The sequence below is a fragment of the Anolis sagrei genome, chromosome 1 (genome assembly GCF_037176765.1).
Source record: "Anolis sagrei isolate rAnoSag1 chromosome 1, rAnoSag1.mat, whole genome shotgun sequence".
Lineage (NCBI taxonomy): Eukaryota > Metazoa > Chordata > Lepidosauria > Squamata > Dactyloidae > Anolis > Anolis sagrei.
This window is the reverse complement of record NC_090021.1, coordinates 34711058-34734468: the sequence shown is the minus strand read 5'-3', so window position 1 is coordinate 34734468 and position 23411 is coordinate 34711058. Positions and strand designations below refer to the sequence as shown.

The 23411-nt window shown below is 38.2% G+C and overlaps 1 protein-coding gene across 2 annotated transcripts in view; it reads left to right on the top strand.

The window, feature by feature from the left end:
• Positions 1 to 23411, top strand: part of USH2A (usherin) — a 546480-nt gene that overhangs the window by 124932 nt on the left and 398137 nt on the right. For both annotated transcript variants that reach the window (XM_060754270.2, XM_060754269.2), the window contains exon 21: positions 9605 to 9835. In XM_060754270.2, coding sequence (XP_060610253.2) covers positions 9605 to 9835 — 231 coding nt within the window. The remainder of the gene's footprint in view (positions 1 to 9604; positions 9836 to 23411) is intronic.

The window sequence follows — 23411 nt, the reverse complement described above, 5'->3', positions numbered from 1 at the left end:
TATAGGCTTCAGGGATACATACAATGAGGTAAATCATACACAAAGTAAGCATAGAGTCATGAGGCTATATTGAAGATGGAGCACCACTCTCAAAAATCTTCATGGAATAAATCCAAATTAAGTCCAGTGAAAATGGAGCACTGCTTCTCAAAATAAGTCTCTGTAGGAGAAGTCCGAATGGCATTCAACAGGGGTGCCCGGGTATTTTTGTTAATTAGCATACTATATGCTCTTTTGACATTATATTTTGACATTCTACATAGACTGTTTTGTGTTTGTGCTTAATGTTAAAGATTGACTTGGATCCTTCATAGCAAAAAAGGACGAAATGTAAATCAAAAACAAAACAAAATTATAAATTTAGACAAGAAAAATCAAACTGAAGAATTTTGGAAGAAGGAACTCGTAGAACCCCCTTAGAAACTGTATGAAATTTGCAGTGCCCTCATGGGTAAACATGAGTCAACAGTGTGACTCACATTAAACTTTTTACAGATAAAATTTTAGAAATGCCAGACCCCTGGAATGATTTAAATAACCACAGAAACATCTAAGAGGCAATCCCTTCTTGGCAGTATTGATGGATTTTTATTTATTGTAATGTTATATCACATGTCGGGTTTTTAAAAAAATCTAAGGTGGTTTTTAGTTGGTATAAATAAATAAAAGCAACATGTAGCTATAAAGAAAATACTTTCAAGATATAACATTTGTAAGAAAATAAAAGAGTATTACAAGTTATTTACATAATAACAGAGGCAAATAAAAAGATTGGTTTGGGAGGGAATTACAGAATGGTTCAATAAACTAGATCAGTCCTTCAGAGTTGGATCATTCCAACAGAAATGTCTAGTTAATTCATGGGTGCATTTTAAATTCACAATCACAATGGAACTTGGTTATATTTTTGTTATTGGAATTATGTTCAAGCAATGTGATTAACAGTGGGCCCTTGATATCAGCTGATATCTTCCTTTTTATTTCATGTCAAAAGCATTGCATAAAAAGTATAAAACTGATAAAATAGAGGAAGCACAAGTAGCTTAATAAATTTAGACCAAAAATGGGCATCAGTAACCACATTATCTGTAGCTTTAAGCAATTTTTTCTCTGTACATGAGGCAGGACATTGTGGGCAAGCATACAGATGCAGAGTTGTTTATTCTGCTAAACAGTCGCACAAGGTGGAGGATTCTTCTAAGTTGTGCCATTTTCCCAGATTGTCTTTTGATCTGCACACTCCACTTCCAAGTCTGTTCAGGGACTTCCAAGTTGCCCATTCTTAGTTTGCCCCTGGAGGCCAGACCCTCATGGGGGGCCATCCAATTGCAAACGGTCCTCTCTAATCAAATCTCCACTATCTTCTTCAAGGCCAGTTAGCTCATTATCTTCGCCCTGCTGGGCCTGGTCACCCTGGGAAACAAGATGCCCGGAGCTCCCAGAAAGAGCTTCCACCTGGAGCTCCGAAGTTTCACTATCTTTATCTAAAGCCACATTCTTTTCTCTGGGGAACAGAAATGCTCTCTCTTCTTCAGAATCAACACTGTCTGCTTCAACTGCCTCACTAACCGGAACATGTTCAGAAATCTGTAACCCATCATCCTCCTCGTCCTGAGGAAACTCAGATTCAGAAAGCTCAGGCTCAGACTGAACCACAACAATATCCATGCCATGGATGACTTTCATGGTGTTCAATCTTATTTCTCTCATGATATCTTTCTGAACCAAATATATTCAAGTTACATTATATACAGTGGTGTAGTAAAGTGATACTCTGCATAATATGGTAAAATCAAGGTTAACCTTTTGTAATGAAAAAAGTTCAATTCATGGTTGTTGCAATCCATGGATACAGAATCGGTGGATATGGATATGGCCACCTGTATTCGTATCAATTCACTTCTGAGCTCTGTTGAACACCAGATGCTGATACTGAACACAAAGGAAATTATTTATTTATTAATAGGCTTTCATTTGTAGAAGTGTTATGCTGGACCTGGTGGATGTTTGAATCCAGATTTCTATTATTGGGTTTTGACAATCTGATTTATGTATTTAATAACCATTACAAACAGCCAAAAACTTAAGTCTCACAACTTTTCGGATATATACTTTGGATTTTATTTCTGGTTTATATTAATGGTTTTTGTTCCCAAATTTAGTTTAATTCTTTAATATCATTTTAGAAAAAGAAAACTGTGATACCTGCATTTTCAACAGCTTGAAAAATAAAATATCACTCCTAATAGTCATCCAGACATGTAATGTTTTTTAAGCACAATGCTCTACCACAGTCTTATAAACCACCCATATCCAATTAACTGGTAATTAATGGTGTATTAGATTTTCCTTTCTCTGTTTAAAAGTAAAATAGACAGGCTGTTTGCCTCTGGTCTGAAAATACACATTGCTTTGCATGCAAGTACATAAAAATCTATCAGTGTGAATGGGACCAAAAGTGATTAAACAAGCACTCTTAATATGTTAATTTATAATTTTAATTACCGTAATCTTGCTTATATAGTCATTAGTGAATACTAATATAAATATTTTTCTACCTTTTTATTCATAATGCATAAACCAATCATCCCCTTCTTTTTTGACAGGTGCCTTTTTCACAATACAATCTTTGTTCGTAGTTATGAATGCATTTAGTTCATTCCCATCTTGAATAATCCCTCATTAAGCCATTCACTTTCAGATCCATGTTAAACAGGGGAAATTGTCATGCAAATGTGACATTTTTGTATTGTTTCTGGGTGTGTGTACACAGATATATACATATGTGCACATACATAGTACCAACACAATACATGAAGCACCACAATTGCAACTCTGCTTATTCACACACTTATGGTAGCACTGTGCCAAACCCTCTTGCTTGCTGTTTGCTGTCCTTCAATTAGACTCCCTTCTTTGAATGTAATTTTATTTGTTGTTAAGCTACTGGCTTGATGTATGGACTCATGAATTTGCGGCTGCTGCCAAGAACTAAAGGAGGGTGGGGAGAAAAATCAAAGCCTCTTCAGGAAGCTATGGAAGCAAAGTGAAAATGAATCAGCTTCACCTTTGACAGAAACTCTTGAATAGCATTGCAATCTTGTGATGGTTTTGCTTGGTTAATTATCCAATTATTATTTGAAGAAAATAGGCACTGTGTTACAATTAGGGACATGAAATATAATCTGAGAAATTTGGAAATGACAGATGACTTAAATAACTCCCAAGATACAGTATCGGATCAGTGTCTTCTCTTGCCAACTGCTCTCCAACTACAGATTGGGTGCTCTTTGTAACACCACTGTAAGAGCCAAAACTTATTTGTTTGTTCTCCCTAAAGGACATATTTCACTCCTCGGGAAATTACACAGATTATTCTGTTGCCAGTGTGTCAAATTTGCATGGTCTTTAGGCTGAGTTTAAGTTGTATTTCTCTTGATTAAAAGCTTTTGGTTCAAAGCAATACTTTTTAATTGCCTAATGATATAAGTCAGTTCTTAGGAAAGAGCCGTGCATTTAGGAGTTCATTTGCAATATAACTGAAAAATTCATTGCATGGCAGTAAAACAATTTACTGTTAATTACAAGGAGAAGAATTTGCTGTACCATGCTCACAGATTGCCATGAATCATGCAGCACTCCTAGAGATTTATAACAGATGTGTAAGTGGGATGAATTAGCAGGGTTTAATAACAGAGACACAAATCATGCAGACTTCAAGGAGCTTTAATTGATATACTAGAATGTGACGGGCATGAATCACTCAGCCATTCAACAGCACTGTAACATATGGTCAGCTCAATATGCTGCATCTTAAATCGGTTGGTGAGTCGTTGGTTGTCCCATATGGTGGAAGCAATATATTTTTCAGGATTTTTTTTTCAAAAAAAAATACCATTACATCGATTTTTAAAAAGAAATATGATTCTATATGTTCATAATATAATGAACTCCTAAAACTTGTTATGCTTATTTGAGGCATACTTTATGTACAGATTACAAACACACATTTGCTGAAAGGTATGAAAAGGTTGATTCAGGATGTACTATTTTAAATTGGTAATGAGTAGCTATAATCCGACGGAGTATATATATGCCAGTAGGATATAAAAGTTGTCTAATCTTTGCCCAGAGAGGATACACCTATATTTATAAATATCTCTAGGCCTCAAGTTAGGGTGACGTTTCTTCATTACCCACCAATTCCGCATCAGCTTTTGATTCTTGTCTCCTCCAATGCAAAATTAATAGCATGATAGAAATAGCACAGAGAGAGAAAGAGCTATTGCGAAATAAAGACTTTCCATAGCATGTCCTACAAAAGCCTTGGGTATTTAGATCATCAACACACTTCCTTGATAAGGGTGGATTCCTGTTGCTACTCTATACTAACTTGGCATAACTGTTTTGGCCTAATTGGTGTCAGCAAAAAGAAAAAGGCTGTAGATGCATTGGCCATGAAAGAGCAATGCATTGGGAAATTGGGCTGCTTGGAAGTGAAGATTTTGTTTAACTCTCTTCCATCTCCACCCCTATGGCAAAATACAATTGGTAGAATGGTGCATCGACAGGATTCTAGTAGATTTGTAAGGCTGAACATAAGGCACAGCTTCGGTTGCAGAATTTAATTCAGGAGGGCTTGCTGTAAAGTTCCATCAGGTTAAAACACATTGTGTTCCCCACTTACCACCCTGAAACATAACATATGCCCCCTACAGACCCCCCCCTTCCCTCCGCAGGCCAGTGTCTGGTAGAAAGTGGCAAAAAACGTTATCTTACTCCACTCCTGTAGCTGAATACACTTCAGTTTCATCTTCTGGATGGTCCCAGGGACAGAAGGAAAACGAAAATCTACATTTCCTTGTAGAACTATTTTAGAGCAACATAATGTTCCTTTGCTGTTTCATCTTTAAATTAGTACCATTATTTTCATTTATGTTTCTCCAAAAAATATTGTGTTTTAAACTTTTTGATTATTGTTTTATACATTGATACAGGTTTTTCAATATTTTTTTTGTCGTGTCAGGAGCAACCGCTCCTGTTGTGAGAGAATTGGCCGTCTGCAAGGACGTTGCCCAGGGGATGCCTGGATGATTTTTGATGTTTTATCATCCTTGTGGGAGGCTTCTCTCATGTCCCCGCATGAGGAGCTGGAGCTAATAGAGGGAGCTCATCCGCCTCTCCCCAGATTCGAACCTGCGACCTGTCGGTCTTCAGTCCTGCTGGCACAGGGGTTTAACCCACTGCGCCACCCACTGCGCTACTCACTGCGCCACCTTTCAAATTGAAAGGCAGGGTATTAAACCTTGGCTTGGGAAAGCCCTTTCTAGTAAGGCTAGATTGGCTTCCTTTGTTGTTTGCTTCTTGGGAACTGCCTGTTTTATAAGGAAGAAAATTTTGATAGTTTACTGTACTTACTTATTTTTAATATATATGTGTTCAGTGGTTTTCATTCTATAGATAGTTTTACTACATTTTAACAATATGCTTCTTGTATGTTTTACCTGTATGTACATTTTACATGTATTTGTTTTAATTTCTGAAAGCTTCCCTGCATCTCAAGGACCAGCCATCTTCAAATTATAACTAGTGGCAATTCTGTCAAAAGAGTCTTCTTGATAAGACTTATTCTGGCAAGCTTTATTATTACTTTTGCCTTTCTCTGAGGCAGTGGTTCTCAACTTGTGGGCCCCAGATGGTTTGGCCTTCAACTCCCAGAAATCCTAACAGCTGGTAAACTGGCTGGGATTTCTGGGAGTTGTAGGCCAAAACACCTGGGGACCCATAGGCTGAAAACCACTGCTTTAAGGGCTTAGAGAGTGATTTCTTCAAAATGATCCAGCAGATTTTCATGGCTGAATGGGGATTGCCATCCTGTTCTCTCAGGTCATCTTCTAACACTCAAACCATCACACCATGTTGGCTCTCTATATTATTTTCTAAAGAAATTTCACTGTTTCACACATGTTGTTGGGTCCGATCAGGTAGCATTTAAGGCCAAATCTTCTACAATCACTGCTTAGCCATCGCTTTACTTTGACCTTAATGTCTCCATTAAAATCTTATACCTACGTTATCTAAAATAGAATATCAAAATAGAGTGCTTTGCTCTGGTAAATTGATTATATAAATATTCCCAGATCTCTCTATACTAATATCTCTAAGAATAATCAAGCCCTTGAATAAATGAGCTTCCATGGGTAAATTGCAAATTTCCTCAGAATTACCCCAATTGCACATTTGCCTAGAAACTAGTGAGAAGTACCTGTATTTCATAGAGAGGAGTGAAAGAGAAATAGATCAGTAAAGGTTTTATAGCTCTGATGCAAATGCCTTTTTATTAGTCTTATAACTTGACACGCTATAGGAAAGCTTTAGCAGCTGCATTAGTAAACCTGACAGATTTGCAAAAAGAATACCCTATCTTTAGAAGCATGGTTGCCAGAATTTAATGTCAACAATTAAAATTTATTTTGATCCTCACCTAGTGTTTATTACTGTTTGTATACACAACAGACCTTACTAATACAGAGATGCACTATTAGATGGAATTACCATCTGTTCACAGTGAAATCCTGGCATCTGTCTTAGCTTCTAAAACTAAAATGATATCGTTTGAAACAAACAAAGTTAACTGCTCCTTACTTACCAACAATTATATTTTTCTTTCATGCAGGCAGAGTCACATGCTGTATGTGTGTGAGTGCAGACACACACGCCACAAGCTGTTTATTTTATAGTGACCTATGTTGCAACATTTACACCAGATATATCTTTAACATAAAATTGTATGCACCATCTGCTCCATGGGTTCTCTTGGTGCCCTCTGCTACACAATGGCAAACAAGAGCCATAGGTGTTTAAAATAATATTCTAGCTGTGTAATATATCAGCTACACACAACCTAGCAAAAAAGAAATCTTTGTAAAAAAGTGCCCCTCTTCATAATTAAAATATGCAAAACATAGCTCGGTGTGGTAAATGACAGACTGGTATGACAGATGTATTTTAAGACACTATACAAAATTTAAATAGGTAAAATTACAGTTTATTCCTTTGATACAGCTGCTACAGGTACCACAGTGACACCTTTAGGATATATATACTGTGGGTTTCATCCTCCAAAGTATACGTTCAATATGCAACATTCAATAGGATAACATGGAGTCCGCTGCTGTAGATTTATTATGTAAAGTTTTTCAGTTGTCAAAATGCCACTTTCAGTAGAATCTTCACTGTCTGTGTCAATTTCTGAGTCACCATGGGAGTTAAAATACAAATCTTATACCAGAGGCGTTGATTTTTGAAAGGTTGGATTTCTATTCCATATATCACAAAATAATAAATTGTGGTATGCTCGTGTTTAATGTGTGTACACAGTGCATTAACTGTAACTGTAGTACATTTATTTGTGCTGGAGCAGACTTGAAAATGATTTAAAAATCAATAATTTCCTGTCAGAGAAGCAAGTGTTCCAATGCATTTAAGTAGTTAATTGCACAAGCCTAATAAAAGCTTGAAAATTTTGTAGCAAAGATGCTATGATTACAGGGCAGGCAAATTCAATTAATGAAGGAAGGATGTTTAACTAAGATATAGTTGTCGTTGAGGACGTTCGACTATTCTTTTCCAAATAATGCATTTTGATATTTCTACGATAAAACTCTAAGCCAAACCAGAGGACTCACCCTCGACACTTGCATTTAAAATGCTGACATCGACTGAATCGCTCCAAAGGTGAAGTTCCTATTGTAAAGCCATGTTTTCTTTTGAAACCTGTGCATTAATACTGCATTTCATTAGTGCTCGGCACTACTTATGCGGAGAAGGCTTGTGACCTCACACTGCATTACTTCAATTCCAACACAGTAAATTTCAAACATAGCAGTATGATACTAATTAGATTGTGAAGTCATAAATGATGTCCAAGCAAGAATTTACAATGCAGAGCACGGTTGGTGGGTTTTTGTCTCCCATCATTCCTTTTGCCAAAAGTAATATTTTATCATGTTGTAAGAAAAGTAATAGCAAGGATACTACAGGTTAATGCAAGAAAGCAAGAGACATGCTAATGGTCTTCTATGCAAAACTCTTTTAAGGATACATTATTAATTTATAATAAATGAAGATCTTTGCAGTGAACTCTTAGCACAACACTCTGAAGTAATTTGCAAGATGCATATTTTAGGTCATATCATTTCTCCGAATGAATTTTAGTTAGTTACCCTATAATCTCTGGGAAAAAAAACCTGTCTCTGAGATATATAGATACATATATCATAGATTTAGTATCTTCTCATACTCTTGCATAGTTACATAGATTTACAAAATAATATTCGCTAGGGAGAAGATTGTTTTCAAAGTATGTTCTGTTAAAAGTTCCACAGTACAGTACTGGGCAGCTTGTCTGTATAGCAAATCACAACGAGATGATAAACCATGTAAATAGCCAAGTATAGGTGATACACATATATTCATACAATTTCAGAAAAAATACTCTCACTCCTTATCTGTGCAATCTGAAGTACTGAATGCAATCTGAAGCTCATTGTTACTGTGTGTCTTTTAATTTTGGCAGCTTTAAGGCAAAGCTATCATGGGTCTTCCTGGTGAAATTTGCTCAGAGAGTTGACTTTGTCTTCATATGAGGCTGAGAGTTTGTGATTTACCCAAAGTCACACAATGGGTTCCCATAGTTAGCCGGAGATTTGAACACTGGCCTCCAGGGTTGTAGCACAATGCTCAAACCACTATACCACACAAGTTCATACAAAATTGTCCATAAAATCATTATTTCCAATTATTTACAGCTTTGGGGCTATATACTATGGCTCACTCAGGTTAACAGCAATTAAAGCCTAGAATAGAATTGCAGAGCACATACTACAAGTAAAATATTACAGATGTGATTATGCATGCAAATATATTAATGTGATATATGTTATACTATCCTTCCAAGCACTATTTTAGTTCCAGGTATTGAGAGATCTTCAGATGACTTAAGAGATCTCTGTTGCTTTATTGTCTCTCATTCAAACTTAGAGTTCATGTTGCAATTTCAGTACTGTAATCTACAATTCAAGATCCTGTGATACAATGATATGAGAGTAAACCATACAAAGAAAATTTGAAATAAAATCATCATTCCATATCCTTAATTATTGTTGATATTTTCTGATATTTTTATCCCACTGGGGGTATTTTTGTGCTCTTGTTGAGAAGAACAGCTCAAACAGCTTTGTAAGCCACATCGAGTCCTTCGGGAGATACTAGCGGGGTACAAATAAAGATAATAATAATAATAATAATAATAATAATATACTGCCAAAAGTCTGTATTATTTTTATGATGATTAAAATTCATTTGTCAGTAGTTAAGAGAGAAAAGCCCATAACAAAGTCAAAGCACTGGAGAGGTGCTCTTGCATTGTTTAACTGATAAAGAATTACCGTCTGTATTGCTCTGCTATAAGTGTGGAGTTTCCGCTATCACTGTTTGAGAAATAATTGATACTGGCTTCCTCAGAGTCAATATATTATGCATATGAAAAACCCAAGTTTATTTGTAAACCATTTTTTTCCTCCTCTTATTTTCATCTAAACAGCACCAAGACAGCTTGTTGCCCCTTACACCCAAGGAATAAACAGCACTATAATAAAGATAAGTTGGAATGAACCTAAAGAATTGAATGGGCCTTCCCCAATCTATCAGCTGGAGAGAATGGATGCCTCTTTAGCAACATCAAATACAACTGTAACAAAAGGGATCCGTTTCCCAGGAAATGGCTATTATAAATTTCCAAGTTCTACTCTGCCTGCAAACACATATTTTACAGGTAAGGAGATCCCGTTGACCATGTTTACTACAAAAAAAGTTTGGTTGTTGTGTCTGGTACATACAATGTCATATTTTGGATTCTTGTAGACTCAACTTTTCTGTTGGAACAATGTTTTGTATGACATCAATCTTGGGGCACATCTACATTGATGACTTAATGCAGTTTGAAGGCAGGTTGACAGTGCAGTGTTTAGATTACACATACCATGAATATATAGAATAAGCAAAGTGGATAATATTTCAAAACAGAGTCCAATATGTACAGCAGTTTTGCCTGAGTATGTGCGGGGCCAAAGCAACACCTCTTCAGACCTGCTGCCTTACAACTCCTGGGCGGGGCGCCTCCACAGCCCCCACAACCTCATCACTTGAGTACTTCAGTGGCCTCACTGCCCGCTGCCGGCCATGGCAACACCTACACAGGGCCATAGCAATAACTCTTTGGACCTGCTGCCTTACAACTCCTGGGTGGGGCACCTCCACAGCCCCCCTAGCTTTGCCACTCGAGTATTTCAACGGCCAAACCACCCGCTGCCGGCCATAGCAACACCTATTGAATGTATGCTTTGAAACTGTTAAGGGATCGAATGTATGCTTTTAAGCTGTTGCATTGTACTTATATTTTATTGTGCTTATATTTTAACTGTACTTTTTCACTGTACTTATATTTTAACTGTTTAAATTGATATGTAGCATTTATTGTTGTATATGTAATGTGGCTTTGAATTTGCCATGGTCTGTAATCACCCTGAGTCCCCCTAGGGGTGAGGAGGAGGAGGAGGAGGAGGAGGATGATGATGATGATGATGATGATGATGATAATAATAATAATTTGTAATCAAAACCTATTAAAGAACAGGTGATCCAGTTGTCTGCACATGTGCATTATAGTGTAGGAAGGTGAAAAATAAAACTTGTTTTATCCATGGCCATGAAGCCACAGATATTGCAGATCCTGGAATATGTTTGAGTCCAGCTTCTGAGGTGTGTATAAGTACTATCTAGGCCTCTATCCAGGTCCAGGATTTTATATGTAATGATCTGCAAAGTGAAATTGCTTCCTTCTCTGCCGGTTTCACATTGACCTAAGTGGTTAGTGTAGATGTGCCTTAGCCCATTGTATTACAGGATTTTCTACATGATCTTCCTGTGTTTTTCGAGATAACAATTCTGGCTGCTTGTTGTAATAAAATGGAATTGTAGAATTTTATGTCTAGTGTGGATAGATGAGAATTGTTCAACCATTTCTTTTAACTAAGCAAATTGTTGTTGTTGTTTTTTAATTCAGCTCCTGTAACATGAGTACTTAATAGCCTATTTTGCCCCTAATTATACTCTCCAAATTGTTCTAATGTGATTTTCTATTTTCATTGGTGTATGATAAAGATGGCAAGTCTTGATTTTGCCATGAATGTTGGGAAAAATGAAGCAACTACTTCATGCTCAGAAATCCGCTGCCCCCATAGTGACAGAAAATTTCACAGTTTCTACAAAAGCTTGCGTAGAAAATTGCATAGTTTTCCAGAAACTGCACTGCTTTCAGCATGGAAACAGGGAACTGTGGACCTTGAGAGGTATTGAGGATCGTCTGTCTAGCAAAGAGAATCATACCGTTAGATCCCCAATCATCCAGTTTCAAGTTCTGTCTTCCTTTCACACATATTTCTCTTCAGGTTTTTATTTGTTGTTGCCTGTTTTCGGGACCTTCACACAGGGAAATCCTTTTCTCTGCCCCATCCGTATTACATTTTTTAAATAATAGAAAGCTTCAATATCCAATAAAAACTCTTGTTTCCATGGGACCTCTTTCCCTCCTCAAAACCCTGCACAACAGAGGAGACAGGATACAATTTTAAAACCTTTTCTTTTAATGGAATCCCTTGCTCTGCCCAAAGCCTCTTACATTAAAGGAGGCAGGAAAGTATTTTTAAAACTCTTCTTTCAATGGAATTATTATTATTATTATTATTATTATTATTATTATTATTATTGACACAAAAGCACAGTATGTCACAGCAAATGAGATCAATATGCTGGATTTCGTATCACAAAATCACAAGTCGAACACTTCCCAAGCGTCTGGGACTGTGTGATGTATTTTCGAATGATGCGTGCAGATCCAAGTAAGGTGGCCTTTTGCAGTTGACAAATAGTGATTCTACAATCAAAGAGCATTCTGAACTCCACCAATGATGGAATTGAACCAAACTTGGCACACAGAACTCCCGTGACCAACAGAAAATACTGGAAGGTTTGGGTGGACATTGACCTTGAGTTTTGGAGTTGTAATTCACCTATATTCAGAGAGCACTGTGGACTCAAACAATGAAGATTTGGACCAGACTTGGCACAAATACTCAATATGTCCAAATGTGAACACTGGTGCAGTTTGGGGGGAAATAGACTTGGCATTTGGGAGTTGTAGTTGTTGGGATTTATAGTTCACCTACAATCAAAGAGCATTCTGAACCCCACCAATGATAGAACTGGGTCAAACTTCCCACATAGGACCCTCCATGACCAACAGAAAATACTGTGCTTTCTGATGGTCTTTGGTAACCCCTCTGATACCCCCTTGTGACCCCAATCTCCAGGTTGAGAAACACTGTCTTAGAATGATTTCTCTCTTTGTATAAGGCAGTTTAATGTGCCCTTTCCATCATGTACACACAGAAGAGCAGGTATAATGGCATAATGAAAGTACATCAGGCTCCTCACTCTAAAAGGAATATTCTGACACCATGCTTTCCTTTCCTTTCTCCTTATTACCAAGAACATGTCCTGCTATGTACTGTTGGCTGGCTTCAATAAAAAAAGAACTGAGCTTTCACTTTATCCTCTCCTTAGAACCTCTTTTGCTAGAATTGTGGCTTTGCACTTGAAATTGAATTCACTGTTCCTTCTTGAGCAATACATTTGCTTTCTTCCTTCTCCCTAATCCCAAGAAGCCTAAAGATAGGGTGAGAGGGGAGTTGGAAACCCTTTTAAAAAGAGTGATCCAGCACAACAAAGTAAATTGTGCTGCTTTGTGAACAAAATAGCTTAAGATCTTTCTAATATGCACAACAGGGACTCAATGCTACAAATATGCTGAGCTGACCCTGACCGGGCAGCCTTACTGTAGTAATATTTCCCCCCCTTTTAAAACAGGAATGATTTTATTAAGACATAGGAAACTTTTTTATGTGCATCATACATTTACTTTTTCTATCTTTCTTTTTTCATTGGAAAATACAGATTTATTTAGGCCATTGTGGAAAATCCCCAGTTTCTATTTAAGAATTAATTTTCAAATATATATTTTACTAGACCTGCTGTGAAGGACACCATGAATGATGAAAAAACAGTTATAAATTCATCTAAGCTCAGTGACAAAGTACGTCATAATTCAGATTCATTAACATTCAACAGTAGTATATTGAAAATAGGAATGAAAAGATATAATAAATAGGAGTAGGGTTGTTTCAGGAGTAGAGTAGGCTTTTGTCAGACTTTTACCATAGCAGTGCCCCAAGCCATTTAAATGTCTTACAATTCCAAAGCAATGCGGCATTAAGTTTACTGTGAAAAACTTAGATGGCTCAAATAGAATTTGTTTTTAAAGAAAAAGCTTTTCAAGTGTCACTACTGGCCTTGATGTCAGATGCGGGTGCTAGCTCATAGGATTTACAGTATCAGAAAGATAGGATCTCAGATACAAAGAACGCTTCATATCCACTGGGATTTGGCTCCAGGAGCACTGTGGATATCAAAATCCATGGATGCTCAAGTCCCATTGTACATAATGGCATGATAAAATGGTGTCCCTTATATAAAATGGCAAAATCAGTTTGCTTTTTGCTTTTGTTTAAAATTTCAAGCCATGGATGGTTTAATCCATGAATCCATAATCTGTGAACACAAAGGGCTGACTGTAATTAATCACAAACTCTGTTTTAGCAGGCACTGCTAATATCCAGTTCCATTGTTTAGCAATACACAAAACCGGGGTCTTTGGATGAAATGTCAATATGGGCAACCAGGAAAAAAAAACTTCCAGTCATTGCCAGGATGGATTTTTTGTCCAAAAACTGGAAGCTTATATTATCTACACATAACAATTGGTCTGGCCCACTGCCATAGCTTCCACCAAAGTTTACAAGTCAGTGAAATTTTCTTCTTTCTTAGAAGAAGTAATGTTTGTCTGACCATAAAGACTTATGTACTCAAAGTTCTCCTTCATGATTACATCTGTCCAATATAATATATTCAGTAGGCTTGTTTGATAACAGAAAAAAAGGTTCAAAACTTGTTTCGGATTTAGGGGGTGCTTGCAATTCATTTCAGAAATGATTTCCGAAATTTCCCGAAAAAAGTCAGAATTTTCCAAAATTTCCGAATCGCTTCAGTAATGGCAGGCGTGAACAGAACAGGGAAAACTTCTGGAGATTCCCTCTCCCTCATTTTTTGACTGCTACTGATAAAACTTGCCATAGTGAACAGAAATTTTGAACAGATAAAAGCAGATTTGTAGTTCCCATGAGCACAGTGTGTCTCCCAAAGCAAGGATGCCTCAAGGCAAGTAGTGTTGAGTGGTTCACAAAGGTAATTTTGAACAGAGAAAAGCAGATTTCTATCTCCCACAAGTAAAAAAGTACAAAAAAGTAGCGTGCAACGCCAAGCAGAGATATTATTATTAGAAATTATTATTTCCAAATTATTTGAAATTGTTAGCAGATAAGGGGATTCTGAACGTCCAAAGGTACTAGGTTCTTGTGGGTTTTTTTTCGGGCTATAGGGTCATGTTCTAGAGTCTCCTGGCGTTTCGCCTGCATCTATGGCAAGCATCCTCAGAGGTAGTTCAGTCCAAAGGTACTTTCTGGGATCCCAAAATCCAAGGTCTCTAGAAAGTTTAATTCAATTGGCAGACAGTGGCAGGCAAGAGAAGAACACTTCTCCCAGTTGCCCTTTTGTGCTGCCCTGCCCTTCCCTTCTTCCTTCCCCAAGCAAGCCTTGCAGGCAATGGGCCTGCTACCAGCTGTTCTCTTCTCCCCAATTTGTTGTTCCCTTCCTTCCCTATCCATCACCCTGTTGCTCGGTCACACCTTTCCCACCCAAGCTGCCTTCCCGTCCCGTTCGCGTCCCCTGCTTGCAATGAGCCCATGAGGCATGCACGGCCCTTTTAAAAGGGCAATGGCTGCTATGCCATAAACCTGCCCCTCCCCATATGGTTTCCCTTCATTGGCTGGAGGCAAGCATCCCAGCATGCTGCTTGCCTTGCTGCTTGCTTGCCTCCAAATGCTGAGTCGTTTCTGATTCACTTCCTGACTCGGAACAAAAATGGCGACAGTGGCTTCGAAAGGGCAAGGATACTTCCGGGTTCCCAAATCACTTCAAAATCACTTCAAAAAGGAATTTGATCTGAATTTAATCCAAATTCCAAGGATTCTGAACATGCCTAATATTTAGTACAATATATTCCACAACTTCGCAACATATCTTTTAATAAATATGTCTGTTTATCTGTCTTCTGTAATTAACAGAGCAGAATCCTACAGGATTCATGCAAGGCAGAAGCTTCCAGGCACTTGAAATTCTCATGCAGATATTCAAGATTTCTCCATGCATGTTGTGATGGATATAGGGTAACAAACAGTCCCAGGTGCTGATCCCTGGCTACCCTTCATACTTGCACACTGCCACCAGAGTAAGGAGAAGAGACCACTTGCCTTTGTCAAGAGCCATGCATTTTTTGTGTCTGATTCTATTCAGGATTTAAAGCCATACCTCCGTATTTAGCTGTTGCAATATTACGCTTTTGAAGCTTTATTTATGGAAAATGTAACATCACAAATTTTATGATGTTTAATTTCCCAAGTTACCTATCCGAACGTATCTCTGCCTATGAACCCACCAGGATTCTAAGATCTTCTGGGGATGCCCTGCTCTCGATCCCGCCTGCATCACAGGTACGGCTGGCGGGGACGAGGGACAGGGTCTTCTCTGTGGTGGCCCCTCGGCTGTGGAACGCCCTTCCCATGGACATTAGATCAGCCCCTTCGCTAATGGTGTTTCGAAGAAAACTAAAAACCTGGCTGTTTGAACAGGCGTTCGGATAAATAGTGCAATGAACACGAATATAGGAAACGGAATTATGGATGACGAATTGGATCACAATTTTAGTTACGAGACGTTAATGTGTTGTTATTGAGATGTCATTAGTTTGTATTTTATACTGTTAATGGTTTTAATATTGTATGTTGTTGGATGTCTTTTGCTCTTGTTGTGAACCGCATTGAGTCGCCTATGGGCTGAGAAACTGCAGTATACAAGCAAAGTAAATAAATAAATAAATAAATAAAACTGTAAATTTGCAAAGGTTATTAATTATTCATGCATTGCATGCTATTACTGCAAGTACAATATATATTTTTGATTGTGGAAATTTATACATAACCTAAATTTTGAACTTGCTCCTATATACATGCATAGATTGGCTGCAATTATTTTTACACATTCGTTTGATTAATAACATCTGCTGCCCTGGAGACTATAGGTTCAAATGATACTTGAACATTAGGAAGAACTTTCTGCCCATGAGAGCTGTTCAACAGTGGAACTCTCTGCCTTGGAGTGTGGTGGAAGCACCATTTTTGGACGCTTTTAAACAGAGGCTGGATGGCCATTTGTCAGAGATACTTTGATTGTGCTTTTCCGGTCTGGCAGGGGGTTGGACTAGATGGCTCATGTGGTCTCTTCCAGCTCTATGATTCTATTCTTCTGTCTGTTTCACAAAAATATAAATCCCCCAAAATTCCTTTTCCTTGCAAAATTGCTCACAAAATGTATTAAGAGTACCTGCTTATCTTCCTCCCATATGTCTTGGTTTACTTCAATTTTATTTTGCGTGATATCCAATGGCAACCAAGAAATAGCTGAATCGTCTTAGAAAACATTGAGAGATGTATCACATTTCTTTTGTCTTCCCTCAAAAATGCTTAAGATGTTTTACAAAAAGTTAAGAAATGCCCCTAAATTTTCTAGTGAAATGTTAGTGATAACAATGTGATCAGGCATTGTCCTTTAGGCTCTGAATCTTTGATTTGTTAATTTCCCATTTGCTTTCAAAAATAGTATGGTGATGTAAGCCAAAGTCTAAAACAGTCTAAAACAGCTAGTCTCCTAAAATCAGAATTTTATTTATTTATCGTGTCATCAGCAACCATTGTTTTACAATTCTAACAGAGCAAAACAAACACAAAGATTAAAAAGAAAAAGAAAAAAAAGAGAAAAAAACCACACAGATTTTGTAAATTTGGTATTTGGTTAAATGTCCTTTGACCAGTATCTGGCCACTTGGAGTGCCTCTGGGGTTGCCGCAAGAAGGTCCTCCATCGTGCATGTGGCAGGGCTCAGGGTGCATTGCAGCAGGTGGTCAGTGGTTTGTTCTTCTCCGCACTCGCATGCCGAGGATTCCACCCTGTAGCCCCATTTCCCAAGATTGGCTCTGCATCTCGTGGTGCCAGAGCGCAATCTGTTCAGCGCCTTCCAAGTCGCCCAGTCTTCTGAGTGCCCAGGGAGGAGTCTCTCATCTGGTATCATCCATGAATTGAGGTGCTGGGTTTGGGCCTGCCACTTTTGGACTCTCACTTGCTGGGGTGTTCCAGCGAGTATCTCTGTAGATCTAAGAAAACTATGTCTTGATTTAAGTCGTTGACGTGCTGGCTGATACCCAAACAGGGGATGAGCTGGAGATGTCTCTGCCTTGGTCCTTTCACTATTGGCTGCTACTTCCCGGCGGATGTCAGGTGGTGCAATACCGGCTAAGCAGTGTAATTTCTCCAGTGGTGTGGGGCACAGACACCCCGTGATAATGCGGCATGTCTCATTAAGAGCCACATCCACTGTTTTAGTGTGATGAGATGTGTTCCACACTGGGCATGCATACTCAGCAGCAGAGTAGCATAGCGCAAGGGCAGATGTCTTCACTGTGTCAGAATAAGTGGCTTTCTAAGAATAATAATCTCTCAAGTATATGGCATATTGAATGATGTTACATCATTTCATTTTCATTTTAGTCTTCTAAACTTTTTTGCTTTTTTATGTGTTCCAGAGGAATTGTCTGCAGTTTGACCCCTTGACTAACACTAACGAAGTCATTTTTATCTTATATATTAATGCAAAGTAAACAAATGAATCCAAAATGCTAGTATCAGAATAAATACCAAAATGAAAATAGGGGACCTACAGGCAATGTGACTCAAGTAGCGGAGGGAAATTTAATATACATGTAGAGGATGTACTCTCATCAACAGTTTTTTTTTTTTTGTGAAGCTAGGGTTAAAATTTGAGATGCAGAACATAATTAAAGCATTTAGTCCTGTGCTATTTAGCCTGCTATCCCTTAAACAAATGTTGTTTGAAATTGATAGGATAGGTCATTTGGATTAAAAAGCTGAAGTATTTTATATTTTACTTAGAATACGACGAGAACTTTAAAATCAGAAATTGTCATGTCTTAAAAGTTCATGATGGAAAAATACTCTTAGATCTTTTCCTGGTGTGGTACTCCTTTGCTAGGTTAATTACTACCATTTGACACAGAAATAGTTGAAAGATATGCATTTGGTTTAAATAATTACACATTTACTTTGTTCATTTCACAAATTAAAAGGAGTTTACAAGGTAAGAAGTTATATTTTTATAGCAGGATAGTAATCATTGTCAAGAAACCTTTCATATTGATCTAGTTCTTTGACTGAGTCCCCTTCCAACCAGCGGAATAAAATCTCACATTTTCTGCTTTGAACTGGAATATATGGCAGTGTGGACTCAGATAACCCAGTTCAAAGGAGATATTGTGGGATTCTCTGCCTTGATATTCTGCGTTCTATGGCTGTGTGTAAGGCTCCTTACTAATCATCAACTATCACTACTCTCCAGCTTGCTTCCACAATACTACTATTCCCTGTTTTAAAAATGAGCAAAAATTCAATGACATAGTCAAATATTGTAATTAAATGCACAAAATGAAAGTAGAGGAAGATTAGCTCTTCAAGACATTATAATTTCAAATGAAAATAAAGGGTATACAAACCACACATTCTCAAATATTTCAATTAATTAATATTGGGAAATGTGAGAAATTATAGTGAATTTCTTAAGCAGAGCAAGTGATGCATCAGACAGAAACTGAACTGTTTATTAACCTTCTCCACTCCCCCCCCCCCCCCCCCCACTGATTTAGAAGATGCTATGCTAACAATGATGAGGACTGCATTGTGAATTCCCACGTAGTCTTTCTAGAATCTTTTTCTCATAAACACAAACCTCCCCAATGCACTGAATGGCTTTGAGCGTGGAGATACAAACAAAGAAGGGTGACTAAAATGATCAAGAGTCTGGAGAGGAAGCCCTATGAGGAGTGTCTTAAAGAGATGGGCATGTTTAGCCTGCAGAAGAGAAGGCTAAGAGAAGACATGATAGCCATGCATAAATATGTGGGGGGAAGTCATAGGGAGGAGGGAGCAGGCTTGTTTTCTACTGCCTTAGAAACTGGGACATGGAACAATGGCTTCAAATTACAGGAAAGGAGATTCCACCTGAACATGAGGAACTTTCTTACTGTGAGAGTTGCTCAGCTGTGGAACTTTTTGCCCAGGGGTGTGGTGAAGGCTCCTTCTTTGGAGGCTTTTAAACAGAGGCTGGAAGGTCATCTGTCGTGGGAGCTTTGGATGCAATTTTCCTGCTTCATGGCAGGGGGCTGGACTGGATGGCCCATGAGGTCTCTTCCAATTCTATGATTCTATACAGCAGGGCAGTTGATTCTTTCTTTCCTTGCTGGCTTCCTGCAACAGTGGCCAATATACTGTTTCTGTATGTCTTTGGAGAGGTGTGCCATCAGCTGTCAAGGGGAGCATGCCCTCCCACTAAAGTGTAGGGTTCACTCAGTTTTGCTCAGATTATAATGAGATTCCCTCAGCACTGCTCTAGTAAACTGCTTTCGATCATCTTCCTAGTCACTCACACACTTAGCCTAGGTTATAAGCTTCTGAATTGCTCAATGCATAAAATAACACCCTTCCAGCTTGTTTATGAGATTTTCCTTAAAGCTGGGATGAGGAGAAGGGGCTGCAATTCCTCCAATGCAAGCCTGAATATCTTCATTTCCCACTGTAGTCTTCCCAAAATTATGTCTGGAAGTGTCACTTTCAAGCACTATTTTGAAAGTGACATCAGAGTAAAGTTGAGATATTTAATTACATTTCTCAGGTGCTTGTACACCAATACTATCCCCCCGCTGTTTAAAAAATTGCAGGACACTTCCTTTGGGGAAAATGTGGTCCATAAAGAGGTCTTAGGGTCCAGCTAACAGAATCAAACCTAGCCTGAAAGCGTGTTTGATTTGCCTCACTGCCAATGTACATCACACAATAGTTGTCATCCATGTGGATTCCAGAATACCAGTCCATGGTTTCCTCCCACAGTTGGCATAACACTGGGGCATATTGGACAACAGACAGGTAGTTTGATCCCTAAATCTGTTGCTTCCTGCCTCATCAGGCCCAAACTACTATAAGTAATAAAGTTGTGGTGTTGTTTCATCCAGATATGTTATGGCCATGTGTTTCCCTTTTTGTACTCTACTGACTCTCAGGCTAGGCCAGCAAACTATGTTGAGATCTGTGTCTTAAATTGCTCTAAGGATTCAATATTAGTGTCTTTTAATGCTGTTTATAAATGCAAAAAGCATGCAAGCTGTGCTAAGTGTTGTTAGAAACTGGGAGGATTTGATCTGGTCAGTATGTCAACTGGACATTCCACATAGTCTGCTTATAATTTTAATTTTAATGTTGGAAGATTATAATAGTGTGAGTTGAGTGTCACTGTACACTTATCTGGAAGGCCTCTTCAAACAAAGTACCACTTCATTTGCTATTCCCAAGTACACACTACAAATGGCAAAAGACTAAGCATCTATCAAGAATGCTCTAGGCCTAAGGTAATCTCTCTCTGCTTAAAGATATTATATCAGCCAAGTTTATCTATGTTTTTATAAATGCAGTCATTCTGTGTTTCTCCTGTATTTCAAGCACTTCACTGGAGCCCTGTAATAAATCTTGTTAGCCTTTTTCTTCTTCAGAATACCAATTCTACTAAGTTGTTTGCAAAACTTACTTTATAATTCAAATTTTGAGAGGGAATAAAGAAGTATATGTGTATATGTTATAGGAAAAAAGAGACATCATCAAAAGGAGAGAAGATAACTTCGTACTCCTTGACATTAAAAACAAAAATTGTACAGCACAAAAGCATTTATGTAGGGAAATCCATTAATGCTAATGGCTCCATTCTTTTTGTTGTGTTCATCAGAGTACTGATAGTACTTGGGTCAGCTTTTTTTTATCAGTTTGAAATATTGGCAGTAGAATGAGGTTTTCCCATAGCTATTCTCGTCCTATTCCGGTCTTATAACTTAAGTCATTTTGCAAATACTCCCATAAAGAAACAGTATTGGAACAAATCTAAAAAGCCTGAACTACTCTTATTCAGCCACATGATTAATAATAATTGAGCAGGAGCCTGTTTTAAATTGTTTGATGGACATATACACAGAGACAATGGAGCTGTCATGAGTATGTCCATTTCTCACAACTATTTATATATCTACAGTGTCCTCTGCACTTAGAGATACCCAAGTGGTATATAAAAGTATAATCATTGATTTATAAAGTTGGAAAGGACCTTAAGAGCCATGTAATGTAATTCTTGGTATGCAGGAATACACCATTAAAACATTCCCAAGAGATGGCATCTTTTTAAAGACCCTCAAGGAAGGAGAATTCACACCTTTTTGAAGCAGTTTATTCCCCTCTCAAATAGCTATCAAGAGATTGTCCCTGATAACTGTATAGACCCCCTTTGATAATATGAATTCATTGGCTTATGTTCTAATCTCTGGCACAGCAGTAAAAAAAACATTGCTATATCTTCTACAAGACATCCCTTCAGTTATTTCAATATGATATCATCACATCTCAAACTTCTCTTCTTCAAACTAAATACCACCTCTCAAATAATTCCTCATACTGCCTGGTTCCTCTCTTCTGAACATTTTCCATCTTGCAAATATTCTTCTTCCACTGTAGTATCCAGAGCTTGACACAGGGTGCTTCCAGACAGGGTTTAAACCCATAATGTAGTGGGTTTAAGACATCTACTTTGTTGTTGGTTTGAGTTCCCATGGGTGCACAAAAGAGCTGGGCTTTCCCGGGGGATTGTCCCCATTCCAGCATGGTAACTACCACACTGGAATGGGGCCACCCCAACCCACCCAAAAAAGCCATAAAATAAAAACAAATGTACAGTGCCAACATTAGGCCTCTCTGGAGGCCTTCTGAAGTGTACCAATGATGCACCAGGAGGGGGGGGAGTGATTTGGCCCCACCTCCTGGTGCATCATTGGTACACTCCAGGAGGTCTACAGAGAGGCCTAATGGTGGCATGGTAAGTTTTAATTTTATTTTAAGGCTTTTTTTGGGGGGGGGATGGGGAGGGGGGAGTGCCCTCTTAGGTTCTCTGAGCTTTTGGAAGCCCAAAGAACCAAGATGAGATTTGGGGACTGACCCTAGGGTTTACCTGCTTTGTCTCAAATTACTTTGCTTTTATCTGAGGTATTGTTCGGACATCTCAGGTAAAAGTCCAACAGTGTCAGGAGCTGATTTCTGAGATTTCCTGTGACACCATAAATACTTTCTGTGACATCTTGAGGCCAGCAGAGGGTATTGGGGACCAAGTTTCAAAACTTATGGACAGACTTTCCCGTGGGAAAGTTGCAAACTGAAGAAGGAGGGGACGGAGAGAAAGTAGAAAGCTGTGGAAAGTAGAAAGCTATAGAAATCATCTTTCTATAGTTGTAGAGATCTGAACAATTAAAGCCAGTTCCAAAAGAACTTTTGTCAGTGTCTTGCTACTTCATCACACTAGAGAATGAATCCACTTTAAATCCGGTTTCTGCCTGCTGCAGAATTCTGGGGTGTGTAGTTTAGTGAGGCTGTTAATGGTTCCTCCCTAAACTACAAACACCAGAATTTTGGAGGAGGCAGCAACCAGATTTAAAGTGGATTCATTCTCTTGTGTGGTGAGGTCCTTAGTTTGCTAACTAGATTCTGCAGTGGGGCTAACAAACAGGGCTCACATTTTGGGCCCTGTCTTGAAGGGCCCACGGTGTTTTAGGAGAGATTTGACCAAAGTGGAATATAATGGTAATGTTACCATCCTCACTCTGGATGCTTTATTTCTGTTGATGCAGTCTAGAATTGCATTCACTGTTTTGGACACCACATCACACTCTGCACCCATGTTTAACCTGTTATTTACTAAGATTCCTCTCTTTTTCATATGTACGGTATCACCCATCCTGTATTCATCTATTTTATTGGGCCAAATCCTCTGGACTACCCTTCATAATTTGTTGCTATCTGAAAATTTGTAAATCTACTCTCTCCCTTATTCAAGTCATTTATAAAAACATGGAACAACAGCAGGCTCAGGTAAATGCAAATACAATATGAAACTAAGCTTATACTATAAAA